Raw genomic sequence first — 24,329 nt, forward strand, 5'->3', positions numbered from 1 at the left:
TGACTACTGCCTGCGACTGTGATCTCAAAGGACAGGCTCCAGAAACAAAAGCTAACTGTGACGCAGCCCCTAAAGAAGCAGGCTGGGGTCTCCCCCTAGGCAAATGAAGAACACAGCTCTGAAGCTGGATGGGTAGTGGGAGGCAGTGGACATGGCCACCAGGAGGCACTATTCTCCCTGCTCCCACTAATGCTGAATAAATATGACAACTGTTCCTTCCACCGGAGCCTGTTCATCCACACAGCGGCCGCCTGTGTGCCTTCTGGGAGGCTCTGGCATCCAAGCAGTGTGGCCACAGGTTTGGCCTCCTCCCAACCCCGAAGCCCTGACTCACTGGGGTTTTGTGCTCAGATTCAAAGGGTTCCTTTGACAGTAGGGCTGGGGTCAGTTTCTCTGCGAGCAGTGTGGTCTGCTGGTGGCATGACCAGCCAAATGTCAAATGGCCCAGTCTGTGGGCTCTGGAGCCTCTCCCTGCAGCTGGACCAGAAGCATGGAGACAACTGAGCAGAGTGAGACCAGAGTGTTCCTCCTCTTAGGAGGAACACAAGGACCAGCAGACCACTCCCAGGACACCCGGGATTCTCCGTTCACCACAAGAAATCTCTGGATGTTAAACAGCAGAAGGATCTCCCCTGGGGCGGCCTGCAAAGTCAGCCTGCTTGCTTGGGTGGTCTGGTAGCTCTGCCACTTTTCCAGGGAGAGATGAAAGGGAGGGACCAGCCAGGGAGTGGCCTGAAGTACAGGCTGGGGTGGTCAGGGAGCCCAAGAGCCAGGAGAGCCTTTCTACCTTGTTGCCCTGCAGGCTCAGGCCAAGCTCCCTGGGGTCATCTCCACTGGGAACCAGAGCGAAGGCTCTCAGCAGCCCAGCCCAGCCATAGCCACAGCTCAGCCCACAAGCAGGAGGGAGGGGAGAGGAAGAGGAAAAAGAGCAGGAGCTCATGCAGAAGCCAACCTCTGAGGCGGGAAGGGCTAGTACACAGTATAGGATGGCCTCCAACAAGGGCTCCCTCTGGCTCCCCCTCTCGATGGTAATTTGACACTTGTATCTCCAGGACGACCAACAACAAAAAAGCTGGGGCTGGGACAGCAGCTGGCTGTCAGCAGCAGAAGCCGACGCTGAGGAAAGGTGCCCAGGGGACCAGCAGCGGGACAGAAAAGCAGTGTCCAAGAAGACAGAACAAGGTGGCCAAGGGCCCGGAAGGCACGCAGAGGCTTTGTACTGGGACACTCCTTCTTGGCTCCCCAATACCTCTGTTTCCAGGTGAGTAGTGCAGGGATGTGCTTAACCACCTCCTATGCACACCTGAGCTCTCCTTCCCCCTGGGACTCTACACTAGGGGATTGGGGACTCTGCCCAGCGCACTGGTCTCCTGCTTGCTGCGCAGCGGAGGGACCAAGGGCCTGCTTACTCTGCAAGTCAGTTTCAGCTTTTTCTATTCAATGGGCTTAAAAGAGGGATTTGGTTGTCCTGCCACCACATGCCTGCTGAGCCTCTGTGATTCCCAGGATTAGGGGTACCCCTGTCTCTGCATTCTCCCCAGTTGCACAGGCTCAGGACAGGGTATTCCCAGACAGCCCACAACTGCCCAGGATGCAGAAGGCCATGCAGCAACGTTGACCACATTGTTATTCCAAGGTTCAGCCTACTTGTTGTCAGGTGTTCTCAGCTCAGGCACAGGGAGAAGCCCTGGATCCATTTGGATCCCCAGGAGCCTTCAGGCCTCCCTCTGGCAATGAGGTCTGAACACAGACCAGGGTCTCACATGCCTCATTCTAAACCCAAGGCAGGCATGGGGAGATGGTGGGAACAGGAATGCCTGGGAGGGAGCCCCTTTATCTGCCTACTAGTCGGTTTTCTGCTGTAACACCGTGATGCCAACCCTGAAACAGTTCTTTCGTTCTTCAGGCAGTACTGAGCACAGCCCTCTTGAGCCAGCCGCATGAGCAGAGGGTGTCTATTCCTTCTGCCTCCCTGTCCTCACACCAGGGCTCAAACCCCTTCCCCTCATCTCAGATCAAGCACACAAGCCATATCTAGCAAGTTGGAGAAAAACAGAAACCAAGGATCAGGCCAAGCGTCTCGGGCGAAGATAAAGCTATGGGTGTTGCCTGGGTTGGTAACTGGGAGATTAACTCCCGTGACAGAGGGAGAGGATTTAACTGAAGCTGGGCTGCGCTCAAGGCAGCAGGTGAGGCCAAGTAAAGGAAGAGTACAGTGAAACCCAAACAGCGCAGCTGCCTTGCACCCACCAGACACAGGTGGATGGGATCCCTCCAGCAGTACCTGGACTGGGACAGAGGAGGACTGGCTAGCTTCTATGGCTACAGGCAAGGAGCTAGTTCAGTTTCTAACAGTCACCACAGCAAGAAGTCCTTCTGTCCTGGAAAGCTGCAGGGCTGGGGCAGCAGAACCAAGGATTTAAGCACCTACTTTCTATTTCTAGGCCAAAGAAAGAGTTGCCCAAATGCTCAGCACTCTGCACAGTGGGCATCTCTGCCCTGCTAGTCAGGCCTCTGAGCCCCACAAATCTGTAACTATTGGTTATGCCTCATTCAAGCAGCTTTTCAAACAAGAAAATGTCCAGTAGGGAGAGGGTGGCTGAGACCCACCATGACAAAAGAATAGGGGCACAGCAAGAAGCCCTTCAGGGTCATGAGCCATCAAGCACACTGTGTTTATCAGACACAAACATACTGCCTGCTCTCTTTCACACAAGGAGCCTGAAGTCAGACTATCAGTTTTTTGAGGCGGAAACAGGGAAGCCTTGGTAGCCATCTGGTGGTAGTCGTCTGGCCGCAGGATGCCTACTACTCTATGGCAAGGCTCACTGTGCTAACAGATGCCATACAGAGAAATGCTGCCCAGTCTCTAGTTCTGTCAGCCTCCCTCTGCCCTGTGGCTCTCCCCTTCTACAGCTGCACCCAGGGTGGGAGCACCCCTTAGAAGTCTCCAAGAACAGCTGCATGGGCAGCCTGGGCAATGGTACGGCCCAGTGGCTGTCCAGGCTGCTCTCTCTGCCTGAGGCCGGGGGAGCCCAGAACCACTCAGGACCCAAGAAGGCTCCAACGAAGGCATGAGGTTGGGAGGGACTCTGAATGCCCTGCTTCTCAGGCAGGAAGTACGGTTTTAGAAGGAGTTTGATGAATCTGAAAGGCGAGGAAAACGCAGAATTATCACTAGTGGTACTTGGCTTCCCTGCCTTCTCCTTCCAATCCTAGGAGGATAAAGGGACAAGAAGGGATCACCCCAGAGCTTCCAATCTCCCCTGACCACAGCTGGGAACATGCCACTGTGTCACTTGACAGCTGCTGGCTATATCAGGCACCAGGCGTCAGGCACTGGCCTTGCTTTAAATAGCCACTGGGAAGCTGCCTGGGGACCTATTCGAATGTGCCGTCCTTCCTTTTTGGAGAACAAGACCCCTCAGCCCCTTACCAATCCCATGGCCTGTTCTGCTCGGTCACAAGCCTAAGCTTGAAATGACAAAATATCAACTGCCAGGGAAGAGGGTTCCACTTCCACTCTCTGGAAGTAGAACCGCCATGCCCAGCAGCCCCAGTTCTGTGCACAGTGCAGAGGGCAGCCCTGGGTCCAATCCCAGAGCTAGGCAAGGCTGACCAAGACTAGCTTGCTAATTTAGCTCTCAGTCAAGGGCCTATAGAAGTGCCAGGCTCAAAGCTACCATGCAGCTCACTGCTGTGGACCAACTTCTTTCTAGAGTGGGGCCAGCCCCAGTGGGCATAAGTCTGCAGCTTTCTGACTTCTTAACCCCCAGAGGATGCTCGCTGCCTTTGAAGCTGAAGCTCTGATGAAGAAAGCCCAGCTTTCCTACACAGCAGCCTCAGCTTGAGTCTCAGGCTCAGTCTCCTCTACTCTGGAAACCCCAACTCAGATGGGCAGGGACCCTACACCATTGCTCCCTCTTAAGCAGGTGTCTCCCCTCCCCTCACAATCTTTCCCTTGATCTTTGGGTGTGGCGTACAAGAAAGTAAGTGCTCCCTGCTCTCCTTGCTGCTCGCTTCTCTTTTAAGGAGTGTCTTCACTGGGCTACATTATGCAACTTGGGCATGGTGCCAACAGGCTAAAAAGGCTAAATTAAATATATGAAGAGGGAGAGGAGAAAGGGAGCTCCATTTCTGACCACATAGAAAATCATTCCTCTAAGGACAAGGCCCCTGGAAACCTGAGAATGGAGATAGCACAGAGGTCCCACAACAAGAAAGATGCCACTATCCTTACAAAAGCCTGCTCTGGTCAGTGGGAGGGTCCCGTTTGGTCTGACCAGATCAGAAGGTCCTATGCTCAGGCTGGCAGGGCACACATCTGTCCCTTTGATGATAAGTACCATGTGTGGATCTCAGGAGGCCTGGTGGTGATTGCTGATAAAAGTGGTGCTACAACACAGTCTACTTCATGGGCAGTGCCCTCAGGAGGGCTGCCGCTGCTCTGAATTATCTTACTGCTCAAAGCCCAAACTGGCTTCCATCGAGTGGGAATGGGGCAGCAGGAGGTGCACTGTCTGGGCTCTTGTCCTGCCATGCGACCACAGAGAAGTCACATACTCTCAGGTCTCAGCGGCCCAGTTTATAAAAGGAAAGACACGGGAGCAGATGACCAGTAGCTACCCAAGATTCTGTGCCTCTTCATACTATGCAAAATGAGGTCTAATCTTTAGAGAAATGCATTAACTTGGGGTGAAGTGTGAGAAAAGCTGGGAGGATGTTAACTCAGAGAACCTCCAGCTTATGACAGGAAGTCATCTACTTTTCCAGGAAGCCATCACTTGCCTGCTACTCCTACTGTCACTAAAACTACAACTCCCCTTATCTAACTTGTTTATCTTCCTTCAAAACACACACCAGAACCACCCTAGGAATGAAGGACAGATGACACTCTCAACAGGTGTTTAGGGAGGACTAGCTGACAGTATATGAGGGCAGGGTTATGGTCCATAAGCCAGGGACACCCAGGGCTCCCTCACCTCTCCTGACCCTGGCCCGGCCCTCCCTACAAGGTATTCCCAAGGCAGGCCCCTCCCTGAGGCTGTTTGCTGTTCCCCATGACCACCAGATGACCAGTCCCCCAGCAGCTTGAAAGATGGGCATTTCAACTCAGTGCAGAGATGAAGGAACCTGTCACGTCAGAAGAGAAGGGATGATTAAAACAGTGTTCTGTGAGGGAAAGCTGGAACTTGTGAACCCACTGGGATAGAGAATACCATGGCAAAAACTGGATCAAGCTGGGAATTTAGCTCAGTGGTTCCGCTGCCTGCCTCACAAGCACAAGGATTCAAGTTTGATCCCTGATACCAAAAAAAACAAAAAAACAAAAAAACCTGAATCAACACAATGCTGTCTCTTCCTCCTCATGGTAGAACAATGTAGGAGTAAAGAAATTCGAAAGATGCATGCCAGCTGTCATGGAGTTCCTACAGCACAGTGAGGGAGCAGAGGGACAGTTGGGTCCTACGTGACCATAAGCTGGATTCACTGGAAATAGCCAGGGATTTGTGATGGGGTCTGCAATGGGGTGGGCAGACTTAGCAGTCAGGGATTCCTCACTATCAAAGGTGCTCAGGCAGAGGCTGCAGGGCCACAGCGGGGCAGCTGGTACGGGGTAGAGGGGCTCAATTACATGTCCTGCAAGGCAATTCTAAACTTGCTATGCAGGTGACAGCCCTTGCAGACTCAGCCATCTCGGGAAAACTATAGCAGAAAGCACTGCCCACCCAGTAGAGATAAGGACAAGGTGGCAATCATTAAAGCTAAAGGTCTGACGCAAGCCCCTGACCGCCTATCTTCTACTCTTACCCCCAAGGTTAAAGCAACTGTCTTGGTGAACCAGTTCATACTGGGTTGGTACAAGGTTTCCCCTGGTTCATCTCTAAAAAGGCCCTGGCTCCCTGTGCTCAAAGGAGAGATGGAAAGAGAAAGAAATCCTGATACACAACAGGCCCCAACTCACACATTCAGCCTGGAGCTTGCCCTCCAGGCGTTGGGCACCCCTGGACAGGAAGAGCCTCTCTGGCGGGGGTGGGCCAAACCTGGTCAGGCCAGAGGAACAGGTCCTAGCCCACAGGGGAGGGACTGGCTGCCAGCCCTGAAACTCCTGACCCCACTGTGACAGGGGATCCTCTGGCAATAACTGGATTAGCACGGTGCTGCCTCTTCCTCCTCCTCATGGTAGAGCAATGTAGGAGTAAAGAAATGTGGGAGAGGGAGAGCCAATGGCAGTGGACACCTGCAATCTCAGTTACGTAAGAAGACAGCAAGTTGGAGATTAGCCCAGGCAATTCAGCAAGATCCTGTCTCAAATTAAAAAGGGCCAGCTATTGTAGCTTTCTTCATGATAGCCTACCTTACTTTCTTCAGGGTGTTCTTTTATTGCTTTTTCTCCTTTTACTTGGCTCAATCTCACTCTGCAGAGCCAGTTTCTCCCTCACTCTTCATTTTTACTTTCTCAAACTTGGCCCATTGCTTTTTGAAAATAAAATAAAATAAAATGTACCAGGGTACTACTAGGTAGGGGTCTGGGTTCAATCCCTAATTAAAAAAAAAAAAAAAAGTGGTGGGAGAGTAGGTTGCCCCAGGAGATTCAACTTCATTCCCCAAAGCCAGGAGCACCTCTCTCCCATCAGTTTCCACCTACTCCGATCCCAGTAAGAGCCCATCCACCCTCCAGGCAACCTGCTCTTTGACCCTGCTCTTTGACTCTTGCCCCTACATTCATCAAAGGATCAAATGCAAGCGTACCAGGCTGGAATCCCAGGCCTGTCTTCACATCCTGACAACCCAGGGGACAGTAAGGGTGCTGTGTCAGCTAAGGCACCCTGGCCAGCCCTGGCTGTGGTGTCTCAAGACAGAACAATGTTAACAGTGAAGGTGCTCCACCTCATGGTCAGGAACCTTCAAGCTTAGCCTTAGCTAAGCCCCCAAGGCAGGCTCTCAAAGTACCCCTCCCCTCACTTCCCTCATCCTGGGCAGTGCTGGCTAGCTGCAGGCTGAGAGCTGCTACTTCGCACATAAGACTTCCTGCCTCCTCAGAACCACCAGGGGCACTAGGAGTGAACCTGACAAACTTGTTCTGCAGGCTGCAGTAGGAGAGAGGGTGGCTTGCTGGTGCTGCCTCTCACTCTAGGTGCTTTCTGCCCCGGCGCAGCCCGCAGGAGCTTTGGCAGGAGCGCGTACAGCATGGCGGCCATGGACTTTGTACAAGAGATGCGCTCTGTGGGTGAGAGGCTGCTGCTGAAGCTTCGAGGACTGTCGCAGGCTGAGCCAGTGGAGCTTGTGGCTTTCTCCATCATCGTCCTTTTCACAGGCAAGTGGCGGCACCCACCCCATGGCTCTCTGGCATCTGAGAGAGACTAGACCAGTGACAGCAAACCTTTCAGAGCTTCAAATGATAAAAATAGCCCACTGCAGCATGATGCCATAGGTTTGCCACAGTACTGGCTAGGGGTTTGTGGGGTTGGCAGGTGTCTCCCAGATGAAGAGGAGGCCGCGGTCCCTTGAGGGATCCTTTAAGGGATTTTTCCATATCTTCTGACACTGCCCACATGATGTGCAATGCTGGGAATTGGATCTAGCAGCACTGTCAGATGTCAACCCAGGGATGAAGGGAGCCAAACTTGGGCAATAAAAGAGATAACAGTGAGGTCAGGCCCTGGGGTTGGCATGGGGACGGTTAGCACAGCCCGTCAGACTCTCAGGTCTTTCTGACCACTAATCCAGACCTGGGGAGAAGGTCCTAGCACACCCCCAAGGAAGCTTCTTGGGAAGGAGGGTGGGCACCCTTTCCCTCCCAGGGTCTGAGGTGCGCACACTCTCCCATCCTGCAGCCACTGTTCTGTTGCTGTTGCTGATAGCCTGCAGCTGCTGCTGCGCACACTGCTGCTGCCCTGAGCAGAGAGGCAGGAAGGTCCAGGTACAGCCCATGACCCGGCCATGAGGGGCGGTGGAGATACCAGAAGAGAAGCTGGAAAGGAGACTACCACAGCCATGACACAAGCTGTCAGCTTGGGCCTGCAGTTCTTGCCTCTCCAGACAAGGATACCCTGGCCTCAGCTCTGGTCCTGTCTAGGTGCCAGGACACTGATACCTGGAGCCTTATCAAGAACAAGGGCTGGTACAAAATTCTATCTGCCAGTGGACCCTGGATGCTGAGGAAGACCTGACTGTTTCAGACTCAGTAAGTCACCTGAGTCCTTTGCCAACCTGCACTTTTTACAGAACAAGGACACAAGGGTCTTCATTCTTTGATGGGGAACAGCCCACACATGTGGGCAGCTAGCCCTTAGGGTTCTGCTGATCCATGCCAAAGAGGAGTGAGCTAATCAGAGGGATTTTGTGCAACAGCTATAGGATCCCAGGTTCCCTTAGAGGGGAAACATGTTTATTTCTAAGTAAAAGCTTTTTGGTTATGTGTTTCTGAGGTTGGCCTGGGCTCCATGAAACAGAAGGGCAGTCCCACAATTCTAGGGGTGTGGCCAGTGACTGTTTTTATAGGCCACAGCCCCACCCTCCCCCCACCCCCCAGCCATGAAAGCTGGAAAATTACCCAGGAAGAATACCATGCAGGCAGCAATGCCATGAAATCAGTGGAGCTGCATGGAAACATTCCTGTCAGCTGTTAACAAGCACTGGATGCTGGATGCCTACTCTGCTAAGTGTTGGAGGCTGTTTGCCTCAGGACAGGTGTTAGGCCCAGTTATGCCAAAGCCTGTAACTTCTACCTGCATACTCCGTACTAGCAGGCAGGCCACTGGATCTTTCCAAACTTCTGGAGAGGAGAAAGGTTAGCTCCTAGTATTGTCTGTAACCTGCATCCTGCACCTTTGTTCTTGTCTCCATTTGTATGATGACTGGGCTCACACCTACATCTTCCACTTGTCAGCTGTATGACTCAATCTCCCTGAGTCAGGTCTCCTCCCTAGTAAAACGGGCTAATCCTGGTTCTTGCTTCCTGGGGTAACTTGTGAGGATAAACTAAAATGACCTACGTCTAGCAGTTAACACAATGTTGGCATGTCCTAAGAGCTCCATAAATACGAACTGTCATTATTTGCCCCTTTAAACAATCGATCAACCTAGAGTATCATGGATCCACTCTAAAGAATGTTCCTGCTGAAGTGCAATCTCCTTCTGGCCTCCCACCCTTTGGTTTTCTTTTCTAGAGGCAGAGCTACAAACTCAGAAATGGGGGAAGCAGAGGCACACAAATGTAAAGCTCTACACATGCCACTGGGACTGGGCCAGAGCCTTCACCAGGCTTCCTTCTAACTGTCCAGAACCATCATACCAGGATCTATAACTTTTTACATTCTCTGCCATCTGTGTCTGCACAGTACATGCTCTAGTATTCTGAGAGCACAACCCTGTCTACCTAGAAAACAGGTCATGGAGAGGATGCCAGGCCCTGCCATCTTCATTTGGCAATCCAGGCCATGAAGGCAGGGACAAGTAGGTAGGAGGAGCTGTCATTGGCTCATTCCACTTCCTGGTGTTTACTGACTCTCCTGACAGGTTTGGATTAAAGACTCAGAGAGGAAAAGTTTCCATACAAAAAAAGAATAAAGAGGGCCAGGGATTTAGCTCAGTGGTTCTGCTGCCTGCCTCACAAGGTGCAAGGTCCCAAGTTTGATCCCTGGTACCAAAAAAAAAAAAGAAAGAAAAAAAGAAAAAGAAACCTAGGGTTGGGGAGTTAGCTCAGTGGCAACACACCTGCCTTGTAAGCAAAAGGTCCTGAGTTCAATTACCATACCAAAAAGGAAAAAAAAGAAAAAACAAACCTATCCTCAGCCCCACCCAAAGAATGGGATCCAGAATAATAAAAAAACAAGGATGATAATGATGACAGCTAAAATTCAGTGAGGGCCTGCACATGCCTAGGCATTGTCTTAAGCGTTTCAATGCAGACAAATTCATTTAATCATCACAATACCTCACTGCTGTAGGTACCATTATTATCCTAACTTAGACATGAGGAAATTGAGTCTTAGGGACACTAGGTGATTTGTCCAAGTCTGTCCAGCTGAAAAGTGGTAGAGCCAGTCTCTGGGTCCAGTCTGTCTGGCTCCAGAGCCCCTGCTTACCACACCCAGTGCTCTGAGAGTGCCCAGGTGCAGGACAGATAAGGCTCTGATTCTATCATCCTCCATCAACCAACCCTACATCCAAACATCCACACCAAAACTCTGTCCCAAATTGCCTCCACAAGAGTGGGTGGGAACCAACTGGGGTGGCGCCCAACTAGGTGTCAGAAGAAAAACCCAGGCACAGTGGGAGGGACAGGAAGGCCTGCATTATTTTCACCCAGCACCACTGGCTAGAGGTAGAAGTCTTCAGTTCAGAAGCTGCACCAACAGGGATCCAGCCCAGCTCCTAACTGACTCTTCTTCAAGCAAGGCTTCATTAGCATCAAGAATGGCCCTCTAATTGCTGTGAGTTCAAGACCAGCCTGGGCTACATAGTGAGTGAGTGCCAGATCAGTCTCAACTACATAGTGAGACCTTGTCTTTAAAAACCAAGGAAAAAAGGGCTGGGGATTTAGCTCAGTGGTTTTGCTGCCTGCCTCGCAAGTACAGAGACCCGAGTTCAATTCCTGGTACCAAAAAACAAAAAACAAAACAAAACAAAAAACCAGGAAAAAAAAAGAATGTCCCTCCAAGGCAGGCCAGGTTGTGCACACCCTTAACCACAGCACTTGGAAGGCTAAGGCAGGAGAATCATGAATTCGAGGCCAGCCTGGGCCACATACAATACCTGTCTCAAAATACCCAAGACCAAAACAAAAAGGTTCTCCTCTAGGGTGGCTGAGGCTGAGACTCATTGCTAGAAAGATTTCAGTTCCCAGCTGCTGAGAGACAGGCACCATGGACAGGCCTGAGTACACACAGGCAGACTAGTCAGTTCATTTGTGCCTTCCTGTTCCATGCCACAACTGCTAGGTCCAAATAAGAAGCTGTCCCTGCCCACAGCGGACTTGCTCCTCCCTGCTGCACAGCCCCACCATCACTGTTGGGCCAAGTCCCAGGCGGGTGACCAGCCTGCTCAGATGAACAGATACTCTGGCCTGACAGCATCCGGGCACATTCCCTGGATGCACAGCCTCTAATGTGTGTCTTTCCTGAGGAAGATGGACTAGGAAAGGAGGCACCTATCTCCTATTGTAGGAAAAATAGGATGTTTGAAAATTGCCAATGGCCAAAGAAGGGGCAGCCACTAAGGCTTGTTAGGTCTGGAAAGCATCCAACCGACTGGACAGCACTTCTGGAACTGCCCCACACCATCCTAGACCAAGCCAACAGCAGTGTTTGCAGGACCAGCTGCAAGCAGCCTCAACGGTCTCCACAGTGGTCTCGCCAGCCTCCTCACTCCACCTCTGTGGCTGCTGCTGCACCAGTGTCTGCTCTTGGTTCTTCAAAAGGGCTGCACTCACACTGAAGATCTGTTCATTTTAGTGTCTGCACATTATACCTATTACAAACTACAACAAAGCCACTGAACAAGAACCTCATTAGGAAAACCTGGCAGAGCATAGAAAGAGTTTCCTCCTAAATCTGTTTGCTCAAATGTTAACATTTTGAAGCAATCTACAATAAAATTTGTAATGACACAATGGGCAACACAAATAGCAATGCAAATTTCAGATCATAAAATGTGAGGCCAAATTAATTTTGTCCTTAAATTCTTCTCTCTTTGGCCCTGGGCAGTGAGTGCTGTGGGATGCAGCCCCTAACTCTGACTCTCAGGCAATGAGTCTTAGCCTTCACATCTCTACGTCTACTTCACCTCTGGACAGAGGAAGTCTCAGCACACAGACAGGCTCTTCCACAGGCAACCTGTGCCTTCCCTATCATCTCACTCTCCTCACTGTGGTCATGACAGCAGAATTATCCACTTGGAAACAAGGTTCACTGAAAAAGCCAGTTAAAGCAACTTTCGTGTGTGCGGAGTACATTCTCTACACATCTCATTTGAAACTGAAACGGACAGCACATTCCCCGGCCAACCTTTCTGGAGGAGCGCCCAGGTCTTTTATCTGAGTGTGAGCTTGCTGTACTTATTTTGGAGTTTTGGTTTCATCAGAGCAGAACAAAAACTTAAAGAAACTTGCAAAGGAATCTGAGTGTCCAGTGCCCCTGGCATTTTACAAAACATCTGCTTCTCTTGACAGAATTATTTGAGTGAATCCAAGTGGTCCCACAGATGTTTACAGGAATAACAATTTACTTTCTCCTCTTCAGAGGTACAGCAAGTGCCTCAGAACTCAGACTGTATAGCTGGCTTCAAACCAACTCGGTTACTTATTAGCTACATGACCTTGGTTAAGTTATTAAACCTCTCTGTGTCTGTTCCTCATCTGGAAAATTTTAGGTATCATTGTTCAGGTATCACTGCTTCATATTTTAATGCCATGTTACATTCAATTGTGTAATTATAACAAGCACACAAAAAAAGTATAACTGCCACAATCCAGTACGGGAACTGACTGTTGATAAGCCCCTGAGTTAACTTGGGGAGAAGTAGTACCAGTGTGTGCCAGAAGCCAGGCTGCTGGCTGTGTACTTGGCATGCCAGGGATGTTAGTCAGCAAGTTCTACACAAGGAAATAGAAAACATCAGGCAAGCCAGGGGTCAATACAGCCCACAACAGTTCAGAACACTTCACTAAGTCAGATGTGATGGCACACACCTGTGATCCCAGCACTTTGGAAGGCAGAGGCAGGAGGATTACAAATTCGATTCCAGCCTGAGCAGCTTAGTGTGATCCTGTACCCCAAAATAAAAATGTTTGGGGATGGTGGTACATGCCTATAATCACGGCACTTGGGAGGCTAAGGCAGGTGGATCACTGAGAGTTCAAGGCTAGACTGGGCTACATAGTGATTTCAAGGCCGGCCTGAACTACTTAAGGAGAACCTATCTGAAGACAAAGGAAGGAGGGAAAGAGGCAAGGCAGGCAGGAAGGAAGGAAGCAAGCAGATGCAGCTCAGTGTGAAGGTCTTGGGTTCAATCCCCAGCACCGAAAAAAAAATAAAAATAGAACTGAACTAGAAAATAGAACATCATCTGCCAACCTCCCCAGCTGTACCTGGAGAAGTTTAAAACAACACAGTGTCTTCTTGTCCTAGGAACAGCTATAAGTGGTATGAGGTGGGACCTGAGCTATTCTAAAAGCTCCCAGCTGACTGTAACAAGCAGGGCTGAGGACCTGCAGCTCTGAGGGCAAGGCCCACTTCTCTTGTCCCATGACTGCTCAAACGCCCATCATCCCTGGCCACAGAAGGACCACACCTCTAGCTTTTAGAGGAATCAATAGTGGCCACCAGGGTTCAAGCACAAGACACACACTCCATTCCCCTTCCCCATTCCCCACAGCACCAGTGAGTAGGAACCAACTGCACAGACGCTGAGGCCATGCCCGAGAGGCAGGAAGCACCAGCCTCAACAGTGATAAACACTTCTACCCAGAAACTCGGTGCAGGAGGCACCAGCCAGAGCTGCTGTTAATCATTCACCCACACCACACACAGGAAGCGAGGCCTTTGTGGCAGTACCAGCCTCGGGGCTTCCCAAGTTCTGGACAGGTTCTCTCAGGGGATAGATCATCTAGACTGAGAGCCAAGCCCCAGTTCAGAGGTGAGGTGGATGGGCAGCCTGGTGCACAGCCATTAGATACAATCTTTCTCTATTCCACGCCGTGTGATTTCTCTCAGGGAGGACTCTTAACATGCACCCCAAGTTCCCCCAGACTGACATCACAGAAGGCCAGAATGAAGCTGAAGGGCAGTTGCCAGGCACCTACCCTACTCCACCTTTGTTTGCTGTTGGGGGCAGTACTGGAGATCTGGTCAGGGCTCCTTGGCAGTCCCGACACCTCTTCCTCCCAACAGCTGCTCCTCTGAGTCAGGGCGCATCTCTGGTCACCTGGCAGCCCCTTCAGCCTGGGCCTCCCAAGCACAGGGGCTGAAGGATAACTCTGATCTGCCCTCACAGGACACAGGACCGCTAGCAGCACAGGCAGGTAATGACTCCTCCCTTCTTCCCCGATCTCCCGTCAAATGGCTGCAGCCCATGACCTGCACACACTACCTCTGTCTCCACAAGTTAGGCCTCCTGTTGTTCAGGGGCCTCCAGGGACATCTACTGAAGCTTCGGCCACTCCTAAACTCCCATCCTTTTATTTACTTATTTTTTGCTTTCTTCTCTCCCTCCCTTCCTCTACTTTACAGTAATGGCAATTTTTAGTACTGGGGAGTTGGAGCCACAACCCTAAACTACCACATCCTCCTTTTTTAAAATCCTGAAACAAGGTCTCACTAAGTTGCCCAAGGTGCTAGACTCAGACTTCTGGTCCTTCTGCCTCAGCCTCCATTTCAAATAGCTGAGATTATAGGTATGCACCACCATTCTGGCTGTTAGTTTTGTTTTTGAAATGAGGATCTCCCTGTTACCTCTGTTTTGTTTTGTTTTGTTTTTTCCCTCATTGAGTTTATTGGTACATTTTAGGTATACAGTACAGTTACATTCATTATTGGGATCTTGTACTTTACATGACAGGTCTTGGTTCTCATTTTTTCCCCCTTGTCCCTGCTGCCCTCCCTTCACCCCCTCCTACTCTGTTTTGGTTTTGAAATGGGAGGTTCTCCCTGTTACCCAGGCTGTCCTTAAACTCTTGAGCTCAAGTGATCCTCCTGCCTCAACCTTCCAAATAGGTGGGAGTACAGGTGCAAGCCACCAGTATACCCACTGACCTCCCAAAATGTCTTCCAACGGAGCTGGGGATTTAGTTCAGTGGCACTGTGCCTGCCTTGCAAGCACAAAGTCCTGAGTTCAATCCCTAGTACAAAATAAAAAAAAAAGCCTCCTAAAGAACTGGGATGGGAAAAGTAGGAAGGATCTATAGGAATGCTTTTTTAGATTCTAGCAGAATAGGGCTCAGTGGCAAGATCCCTGGCTTCATAATGGGTCTATTCAAGAAAGAACTGGAGACTCCAGAGGAATTTGGAATGGAGACTGGAGCCAGCCTCCAGGAAGAATACAGGCCTTTAATCTCAGCACTTGGGAGGCTAAAGCAGGAGAATCACCATGAGTTCGAGACCAGCCTGGGACACATCAAGAGTTCAAGGCCTACCTGAACTGTCTAGTGAGATCTTGTCTCCAAAAATCAAAAAACAAAACAAAAGAGAGGAGGAATGTCAGGCCCTCACCACAGAACAGAAAACTACAAATATTGCCTTCAGACTTGAACCCAAAGACTCATCTCCCCTTTCTTCAGTGTCCGCTAGCCACAGAGATAATGAGCTATTCGCTGACTGCCACAGGCATCAAAGCTGGGGAAGTAGAGAGCAGCACCTAGGACCGGGTCTTGAGGGCTCCCTGCACTCAAGGCCCCGCCTCCTCTTTTCCAGGTTTACATGGACCAAATATTATTGCAGAAGGACATCTGGCATGATGAGTTCTGGGAGAACCCCTGGGACCTGGCCGGCCTGATAATCATCAGCTTATTCATCGCCACAGTCCTGTTTTTCATCTTGTTTGCTATTATGTTTGGGTTGCTCTTTCCAGGGGACAGTACCGAGGGTGACCAGCAGTGATTTGATTTCTTGAGGGCTGAGAAGGCAGCACGTGAGGGGGGCTGACCAGCTCACCCCGTACTGTCACAGTCCCCTCTGCTCAAGGGCCTCACCCTGGTGTCTTTTTTTTCTCATCAGAAAGCAGTCTGGTCAGACACTGGGCCTGGCTTGGGACTGGTCAGATAGCAAGATGGGGTAGTGGGTCTGATACAGATCCTGGGACCCCACACCATGTGCCACCTGAACCCTGCAGGCAGGTGGGAAAGGGCCTTGCCTCTTCCTCAGGCTAATTAGGTCCTCTCACAGGTTCCCAGCCCAGCCAGCAGCTCTGTAAGTCCTTCACAGAGGACATAAAATAATCAGATGAAATAAAAATTCCTTTTCAAATCTGCTAATTTGTGAGAGCTCATTTTCCATCTAAACATGGCCATCAGAGCCAGCTTACCTAGCAAAGCTTCCCTGGGGCCTACAAATCCCCTCGTGGTCTGGCACTGCCTACCTATCTCACCGGGTATCTGGCATATATCCCTTGGTTCTCAGTATGACTTTCAGTTCCTGTGTTCTGTTCCCTGTGTTCTCTCCTGCTCCAGGGCCTTTGCACATGATATTACCTTTAACCAAGATGTTCTCCCTCATACTACACCTCGGTCCTTGGCTTAGTTAATGCCTCCTTATCTTTCAGATCCCAGCTAAACATGCCTTCCTCAGGTATTAACATCCCTGACCCTCTAGATTGGGGTAGGGCCACCTGTTGTACAATCTCAAAATATCACTCACATACCTTTCCTTCAAATCCCCCTCAAGAAGAACTGTACTTTTTTTTTAATATGACTATCTGACAAGCACCTGTCTCCCCCTTGGGTCTCCTTCTGCTCACCGCTGTATCCCTATGACCAGTGTGCCTGGCATAGAGTGAGCATCAATTGATTTGTTGGTTGAATAAATGAACAAATGAGCACATGAACACACAAATGGGCAAAAGGAGGATCCCGAGGCTGCTGGGCTCCTCAGCCCAGAGTCCCTAGTCAACTATTCACTCCAGGTCTAAACACAGAGCTGTTCCTACACCTCAAAGTACCCAGCTCACTTGGCCAGAGGTTGCTTCAAGCCTAAAAACTATTCTCACAATACTTCAAGGCAAGAAGCCTTGTCATGGGGCCGGGGATTTAGCTCAGTGGTTCCGCTGACTGCTTCACAAGTGCAAGGTCCCAAGTTCGATCCCCAGTACAAAAAAAAAAAAAAGCGCTTTTTCATGACTGCAGCCCAGACAGTAGGCTACATGCAGAGACAAGAGGAAAACTACTGTGTCCTCATTCCTAACTCACCTAAGTATCTTTTCTGTTGGTCCCAGGGCCCCCCATATCCCTCACAGGGTTCCATCTCCTCACGTCCCAGCCCCTACAAGAGGTTCCTTTTAGAAATGTACCCACCTCAGCCAAGCCCACCCCACTGGCTGGTTCCTCAATGCCAGGTGTCAGCCCTAAGGGACAGTTGGTAGGAACAGCTGTCCGACCTCAAATTCAAACCAGTACTATTCTTAGAAAAGGAGCAAATATGTGGTGGAGAGGGGCTTTTTCATACTATGTGCCATTTATGCAATAATGAAACAGTCCCTTTCAAGCCAGGCATGGTGGCACACACCTACAATCTAAGCACTCAGAAGGCTGAGGTAGAAGAATAGTCACAAATTCAAGGCCAGCTTGGGCTACATAGTTCAAGTCCAGTTCAAGTGGGAACTCTGACAATTAGCAAGACCACTTGGTCCTTTCATTCCTCAGCAGAAATGAGAGTTCTGCTCAAGTAGTCCGAGAAGGCCAAATTTAGCAGCTCCCTGTACCAGGATCTATAAAGGGCTCTGGTGGCAATGGCCATAGGCAAGGGGGCCTGACACTGCAGCCCACCACTTTTGTTGGGTGTGGTCCTGCCTCAGAGGCCAAATTAGAAATGGCTGATCCAAATAGAAATAGCTCAGGGGCCAGGGATTTAGCTCAGTGGTTCCACCACCTGCCTTGCAATCTCAAGGACCTGAGTTTGATCCCTGGTACCAAAAAAAAAAAAAGAAATAGCTCAGTCCAGGAGCCACCGACTCATCAGTGAGGAGGAGGGAGATGGGAGTCCAAACACAGGACCCAAGTAAGTGTCTTCCTGGTTTCCAAAGAAGGACCCAAAACATCTGCCACACACTGATATAATGTACTTATCCAGAATCCTGTTTCAAGACTCTAGTCTTGGGCCTAGAGGTGTAGCTCAATGGTAGGGCACTTGCATAGCATGTGCAAGGAAAAAAGAAAAAAAAAAAAAAGACTCTCATCTTGCAAAAACCAAGGTGTGTGAAATAAACACTGCACATAGAAATCAGGAGGGCTAAGGTTAGTGACTTTTGTCTACTATGAGATCTGTGACAGTGACCTGCCTGGAGCTCTAAATTTACAGCAGTCACTTATAGCAGTCTCCTCCCGGGACTGTTACATGTGAGTGGATAAATCTGAGTCCAAAGTGTACAGAATCCTCCTGGGTGTCCCTCGCACTCATACTGTGGTGCCATGTGCCCAGCCACATTCTGACTGTCCCTGGACAGCCATCAGATTTTTTCCATAGTCCTTGTACACTGCTACAAATACATACAAAAGAGGTAAGTGGGTTCCATGTGGGTAGGCTGGGTTTGTGTTAAAAAGGCTGATTTTTCCAAAGCACATGATGCCCCTGCCCAAGAGGTAAGTGGGTCACATACTTCTGTTTGGGCCCTGAATGAGTACCACTCAAGTGAAGCCAGAAGTCCCAGCTCAGGGGCATATGATGACCACAGAGCCAGTGGCTCAGAGCTGGCCACATGGAAATGAGTCACTCATGAAGCCAGCCATTGCAGAAAAGGATGGATGACCACCCAAAATGCTAAACAAATCCTCACACTGTCAGAATTTGGGGGGCCTAAAGAAGACAAATGGATTTCCAGGCTGTCCACACAAACAGCGTCACAGGCAAAGGTCCCTTGGTGGCCCAAGGGCTGTCTCATGGCAGCAGGTTAAGTAATGGGTGCCAGGTGAAGAAATAATCTCAATGACACTTTAGTCCACATCCAAAATAAGACACTTACCCCTGTTCTTCACAGAAGGTCACCAGGGCATCAAAGGCCAAGAGTGTGGCTTTATCAGATGATTTGTTCCCTCTCTTTTCCTAGAGAGAGACAATGATCACTTAGCAACTCTTACAGAGTCAGACTTGTCTCCACAGATGTAGTGAGGTAGAAAAATGTTAAAGGACAGTAATAAAGCCATTTACTAAACAGTGCCACCAAACCTAACAATACATCAAAATCCCCAGTCTATTTCTGAGAGTTTGTATTTCCAAAAACTTCCTTAAGTCATTCTCATGCAAAGGCCTTGGACAGGCATTTAGGAAACACTATAATAGGCCCTAATTTTATAATAATAAATATACAAGTGTCATGTCCTTACATATATATAAGCATATATGTATATATATGTATATACGTATATGTATATATGTATGTACACACACACACACACACACACACACACACGGGAGAATATACACCAAATATTAACAGTGATCACCTCTGAGTTACAGGTATACATCACTGGCCTTTATTTGCCAAAATTTCCTCTGAGAAAATGCAACAGACACTGCCGAGACATTATCTACTGATTTTCTGCGTTTAGAAAGTGACTCAAGCCAGGCAGGGTGGTACATGCCTGTAATCCTAGCAACTCAGTAGGCTGAGGCAAGAGGACTGTAAATTTAGAGCCAGGTCAGGCAACTTACCAAGACCCTCTCACAAAATAAAACAAAAAGGTTGGGGGATGTAGCTCAGCACTCCCTGGGTTCAATCCCCAGTACAGTACACACACACACACACGCACACCTACCCCCATTTCCCAATATGTTTAAGTTGCAACTTCATGTTAAAACAATATTTCCCTCATTACGACTATGTCAACATTGCTTCAGGCTATACCACAATTACATTTCCCATGATCACATTTCTCCTCTTGTCCAATGTTGTTTCCTCTGAAAGTAACAGCTTTGTTTTTTCCATTTACTTAGATTTTTGAGCTGTCAATAATTCATCCTCAAATGTTCTGCCATAATGAAGAATTCCTTTTTGGGGGGGAAGGGAGATTGAAGCCAGGGCTTCTGCACTAAGCTACATCTCTAGCCCTCTTTTAATTTTTATTTTGAGATAGGGCCTTATTAAGTCACTAAGTTGCAGAGGCTGGGCTCTAACTTATGATCCTCTTGCCTCAGCCTCCCAAGTGTGTTCATCTTGTCTCAATTCTGCCAGACAGTTCCTCTACATAAACTAAACTGATGCATTGGAACTTCTGTTTCATGGAATTTGGTCTCAGAACTAGTGTATCTGGACCAAAGTGCACCTGTATTTTAAAATGTAACAGAAGACTGGGGGCATAGCTCAGTGGTAGAGCATTCGCCTAGCACACTTGAGACCCTGTTTTATACCCACCACCACAAAAATAATAATAACAATAATAGACTGTTATAGAAGTTGTCAAACTACTTCCTCTAAAATGATAGTAATATTTCATTTTTCTCCTGACAAAGTACTAGAGTTGTTTACATGTACAGTAAAGCATTTTACTTTAATTTGCACTTATCTGATTACTATCTGAGCATCTTTCAACATGCTACTTTGATGAAGGGTTTTTTTGTTTTGGGTTTTTTTTTCTCTTGTGGTAATGGGGATTGACCCCAGGAAACACTGAGCTACATCTCCATCCTTTTTTAAATTTTCCTTTTAAATTTTGAGACAGGGCCACACTCAGCTGTCCTATGATTCGCCTGTCTCTGGAGTCGCTGGGATTCCAGGTATGCATCTATGCACCTGCGATAGCAACTTTCTTTTCATATCCTCTGCTTTTTATAACCTTTAGCTTTTCTTGTCAGTGGTAAAAATTCTCTGTTTGTTCTCAAGTGTAACCTTCTGCTTGCCTTCTACATTAAAATATTTTCCTAAAACTATTTACCTATTGATTTTGTTTATGGTTTATCATATAATCTTTCATAAGCTTAGAATTTGTAATATATTAAAATTTTTTAATATACTAAGATAGGGCCGGGGATTTAGCTCAGCGGTTCAGTGGCCTGCCTTACAAGCGCAAGGACCCGAGTTCAATCCCCAGTACCAAAAAAAAAAAAACAAAACAAAAAAATACACACACACACACACACACACACACACACACACATATCATACACTAAGATTTCCAGCTGAATATGGTGACCCATGCCTGTAATCCCAGCATTCAGGAGGCTGAGACAGGCGGATCACCATAGGTGGAGACCAACCTGGTTACACAGTGAGTTCAAGGTCAGTCTGAACTATGTAGCAAGACCCTATCTCAAAAAAATAAAATATTTCATGGTGGTGCATGCCTGTAATCCCAGCACTCAGGAGACTGAGGCAGGAGGATTGCTGTGAGTTTGAGGCTAGCCTGTGCTACCCAGCGAGCTCAAAGCAGCCTGAACTACATAGTGAGACCTTGTTTTAAAAAGACATTAAGAAGGAAGGAAGGAGAAAGAAAGAGACAGAGAGAGAGAGAGAGGAAGGAAGAAAAAGAGAAAGAAAAATAAGGCAAGCAAGCAAGTAAAAAGAAAGTGAGCCAGCTTCTTTCTGGGCTTTAGATTTTTTATTATAAAAGTAACTTCTGTCCTAGATTATGCACTAGACTAATTTTCTTATTAAAAAAAAATTTTTTTCAGACTGTCTCCCTCTGCTGGCCAGGTGGGCCTCAAATGATCCTCCTGTCACAGCCTCCATGTAGCTGGGATTACAGGAGCACACCATTGTGCCTGGTCCCCACATTCTTAACACAATGATTATAAATATGTTTAACAGTTTTGCCAACAACAGTTTTATAGATATAAAAGGATAGCTCACTACCTAATTTGCATCTAATTATCCAATTCCTAAGTGAAAGTGACATAATGATTAAATAAGTATATTGATTACATCCATTGATGCACTGATTAAATATCCTGGTTTCCTTTTCTGTGAAATGCCTATTCATGCCACGTGAGATGTGGCTGTTTGCCTTTCTATCTTCTTTTTTCAGTGCTGAGGATGGAATCCATGCTAGGTACTAGCTATACCAAGCCATACTACCAGCCCTATATATTTCTTATTTTGAGACACAGACTCACTAAATTGCTCAGGCTAACCTCGAACTTGCAACCCTCCTGCCTTAACCTCTCAAGTAGCTGGTATTACAAACATGCCTTCACACCAAGCTGTTCTTTGGCTTTTTCTTATTTACCCATAGGAGTCTCCATATGGCCAGTAAATCATATGTAATGCAAATATCTTCCCCAATATGGACTGATTTTTCATTTTGTTTATGCTTCTAAATACAAAGAAATTTTTAAGGGGAAGAGAAATATTAAAAAAAAAAAAAGGCTGTGTTATGTATATGTACCAAGTCCCCATAATATAATGTAATGATTGTATTATATTATTTATTAAAAGATAAAATATTTTTTAAATGTTTTTAAAAGATCAAAACAAAAATAAATGTTAAGTTTGAATTTAGTCAAACAGACTGTAACTTCCTTTATAGCTTCTGATCCTAAAATTTTTGTTTTGTTTTGTTTTTTGTTTTTTGAGACAGGGTCTCTACTACTTCTCGACCTTTTGGCTAAGATCAAGAGGAGACAGGGTCTCACTATGCAGTTGAGACTGACCTGGAACTCACTATGTAGCCCAGGCTGGTCTCGAACTCATAGTGATCCTCCTGCCTCAGCCTCCCAAGTGCTGGGATTACAGGCATGCACCACCATACCCAGCCTTTATTTTTTTTAAGAGTAGGAAAAATTTATTGAGAGAAAGAAAGCTTCTGTCTAAGACAGACAGAAGGGGACCAGAAAGTGGGTTGCCTGGGACCCTATTTCCCATGAAATATTTATGGAGCAAAGCTACTGCTTCTAAAATCTTAAGAACAAAAAATAATTTGTCCCAAAATCTGGGGTTTTCTTTTCAGTATGAGGGATCAAACCCAGGGACTTCACATTAAGCTACCTCCCCAGCCTTTTTTTTCTTTTAAGAGAGCATATCTCAAAATCACTAAGTTGTTTGGGGATGAGCTAAAACTTGTGATCCTCCTGCCTCATCCTCCCACAGTGCTGGGATTACACATGTATGCCACAAGACCTGGTGATTTTATAATTTTTTAAAGTCTTTAACCCATCTGTAATTAATACATATGGTATGGGCTGGGGATTTAGTTCAGTGGCACCATGCTTGCCTTACAAGCGCAAGGTCCCGAGAATAATCTCCTGTACCAACAACAAAAAAAATTAATACATATGGTATCAGGTGGGGACCAAAATATTTTGCATCCTCCTTTTCTTGTTAATTTATAATGCTACCTTATCATACACCAAGTTCTCTTATATGTTTAGGTCTGCTTCTAGGAAAAGAGAATGTATAACCAGAGAAAAAAAGCAAAATAAAGCCAGCATAGTAGCATACACCTGCAATCCCAGCACTCAGAAGGTGAAGGCAGGAGGATCACTTGAGTTTGAGACCAGCCAGGGCTACATAGTGAGTTCAAGGCCAACCTGAACTACTTAGCGAGACCCTGTCTCAACAAAACAAAACGGTTAAAAACAAAAAACCTCCCAGCAGTTGGGAGGCTGAGGCAAAAGGATTGCCATGAGTTTGAGGCTAGCCTGGGCTACATAGTGCGTTTGAGGCCAGCCTAAACTACAAGTGAGACCCTGCTTCAAAAAAATTAAAGGGCTGGTGGTGAGGAGCTAGGGAAGCAGCTTAGTGCAAAAGCCCTAAATTTAATCTCCCGTGTTCAAAAGTGAAAAAAGGCTAGCTAAACCTGTTCCAGCTTCCTGCCCACCCTGCAAACTACTTCCTCCCTTGCAGTCCCGGAGTACCCTCTCTAAATTTATAGAAGCACCAAAAAGAGCTCAAAAATAGCTGCATGAGGGCCAGGATTTAGCTCCGTGGGGCTACTGCCTGCCTCATAAGTATAAGGTCCTGAGTTTGATCCCTGATATCAAAAAGAGAAAGAAAGAAAGAAAGAGAGAGAGAGAGAGAGAGAGAGAAAGAAAAGAAACAAAGAAAGAAAGGGAAGGGAGGGGAAGGGGAAGGGAGGGGAGGGGAGGGAAGGGAAGGGAAGGAAGAGAGAAAGAAAGAAAGAAAGGAGAGAGAGAAAGAAAGAAAGAAAGGAGAGAGAGAAAGAAAGAAAGAAAGGAGAGAGAGAAAGAAAGAAACAAAGAAAGAAAGGGAAGGGAGGGGAAGGGGAAGGGAGGGGAGGGGAGGGAAGGGAAGGGAAGGGAAGGGAAGGGAAGGGAAGGGAAGGAAGAGAGAAAGAAAGAGCGAGCAAGATGCATGAGGGTTGGGGATTTAGTTCAATGGTTCCGCTGCCTGCCTCACAAGCACAAAGTCCCAAGTTCAATCCCTGGTACCAAAAAACAAACAAACAAACAAACAAAATATCTGCATGAAATTAAAGAGCAGTGGATTAAGACAGGAAGGATTTCTACTGCCTGGAATTTACCTGGAGTTTTGCTACCTCCTTCTTGAGTAGGAAGCTGACTTGGTCCCGGTCATTCCGAGAATAATAGAGACGGCACCAAGAAGGCTTCCCATCCCTGCCGGCCCGGCCAGATTCCTGGTAGTACCCAGCCATCGACTTGGCAATATTCCAGTGGGCAACAAACCTGTAGGGGCCGAAATGCCAAGTGCTATGAGATGCAGAAGAG

The 24,329-nt window shown here is 47.9% G+C and overlaps 3 protein-coding genes across 7 annotated transcripts in view; 2 read left to right on the top strand and 1 right to left on the bottom strand.

The window, feature by feature from the left end:
- The window catches only part of Recql5 (RecQ like helicase 5), a 36,676-nt gene that overhangs the window by 5,822 nt on the left and 6,525 nt on the right, over window positions 1–24,329 (bottom strand). For all 3 annotated transcript variants that reach the window (XM_010618406.3, XM_010618404.3, XM_010618405.3), the window contains exons 6-7: window positions 24,125–24,287; window positions 18,673–18,752 (exon numbers count right to left, since the gene is read on the bottom strand). In XM_010618406.3, coding sequence (XP_010616708.1) covers window positions 18,673–18,752; window positions 24,125–24,287 — 243 coding nt within the window. The remainder of the gene's footprint in view (window positions 1–18,672; window positions 18,753–24,124; window positions 24,288–24,329) is intronic.
- Smim5 (small integral membrane protein 5) lies at window positions 1,033–9,610 on the top strand. Its single transcript, XM_010618403.2, has 3 exons — window positions 1,033–1,261; window positions 7,160–7,318; window positions 7,839–9,610. Exons 2-3 carry the CDS (start codon window positions 7,192–7,194, stop codon window positions 7,946–7,948), a joined length of 237 nt encoding a protein of 78 aa, XP_010616705.1. The 5' UTR covers window positions 1,033–1,261; window positions 7,160–7,191; the 3' UTR covers window positions 7,949–9,610.
- On the top strand, window positions 7,238–15,951 carry Smim6 (small integral membrane protein 6). 3 transcript variants are annotated; one of them, XM_010618402.3, is made up of 3 exons: window positions 13,010–13,641; window positions 13,896–14,026; window positions 15,414–15,949. In XM_010618402.3, exon 3 carries the CDS (start codon window positions 15,420–15,422, stop codon window positions 15,597–15,599), a length of 180 nt encoding a protein of 59 aa, XP_010616704.1. In that variant the 5' UTR covers window positions 13,010–13,641; window positions 13,896–14,026; window positions 15,414–15,419; the 3' UTR covers window positions 15,600–15,949. The 3 variants fall into 3 exon arrangements, with proteins under 3 accessions (XP_019062219.1, XP_010616704.1, XP_010616703.1); XM_019206674.2 differs by lacking the exons at window positions 13,010–13,641; window positions 13,896–14,026 and adding an exon at window positions 7,238–7,318 and having other exon boundaries at window positions 15,414–15,951; XM_010618401.3 differs by lacking the exon at window positions 13,010–13,641 and having other exon boundaries at window positions 13,648–14,026.

Source organism: Fukomys damarensis, unplaced genomic scaffold (genome assembly GCF_012274545.1).
Source record: "Fukomys damarensis isolate Sample0158 unplaced genomic scaffold, DMR_v1.0_HiC HiC_scaffold_23, whole genome shotgun sequence".
In the NCBI taxonomy this organism is placed as follows: Eukaryota; Metazoa; Chordata; class Mammalia; order Rodentia; family Bathyergidae; genus Fukomys; species Fukomys damarensis.

Coding starts and splice junctions, on each gene's coding strand:
- Smim5 (XM_010618403.2), top strand. CDS start 7,192: ATGGCGGCCATGGACTTTGTACAAGAGATGCGCTCTGTGGGTGAGAGG. Junction 7,319..7,838: donor CATCATCGTCCTTTTCACAG/GCAAGTGGCGGC, acceptor CCCATCCTGCAG/CCACTGTTCTGTTGCTGTTG.
- Smim6 (XM_019206674.2), top strand. CDS start 15,420: ATGGACCAAATATTATTGCAGAAGGACATCTGGCATGATGAGTTCTGG.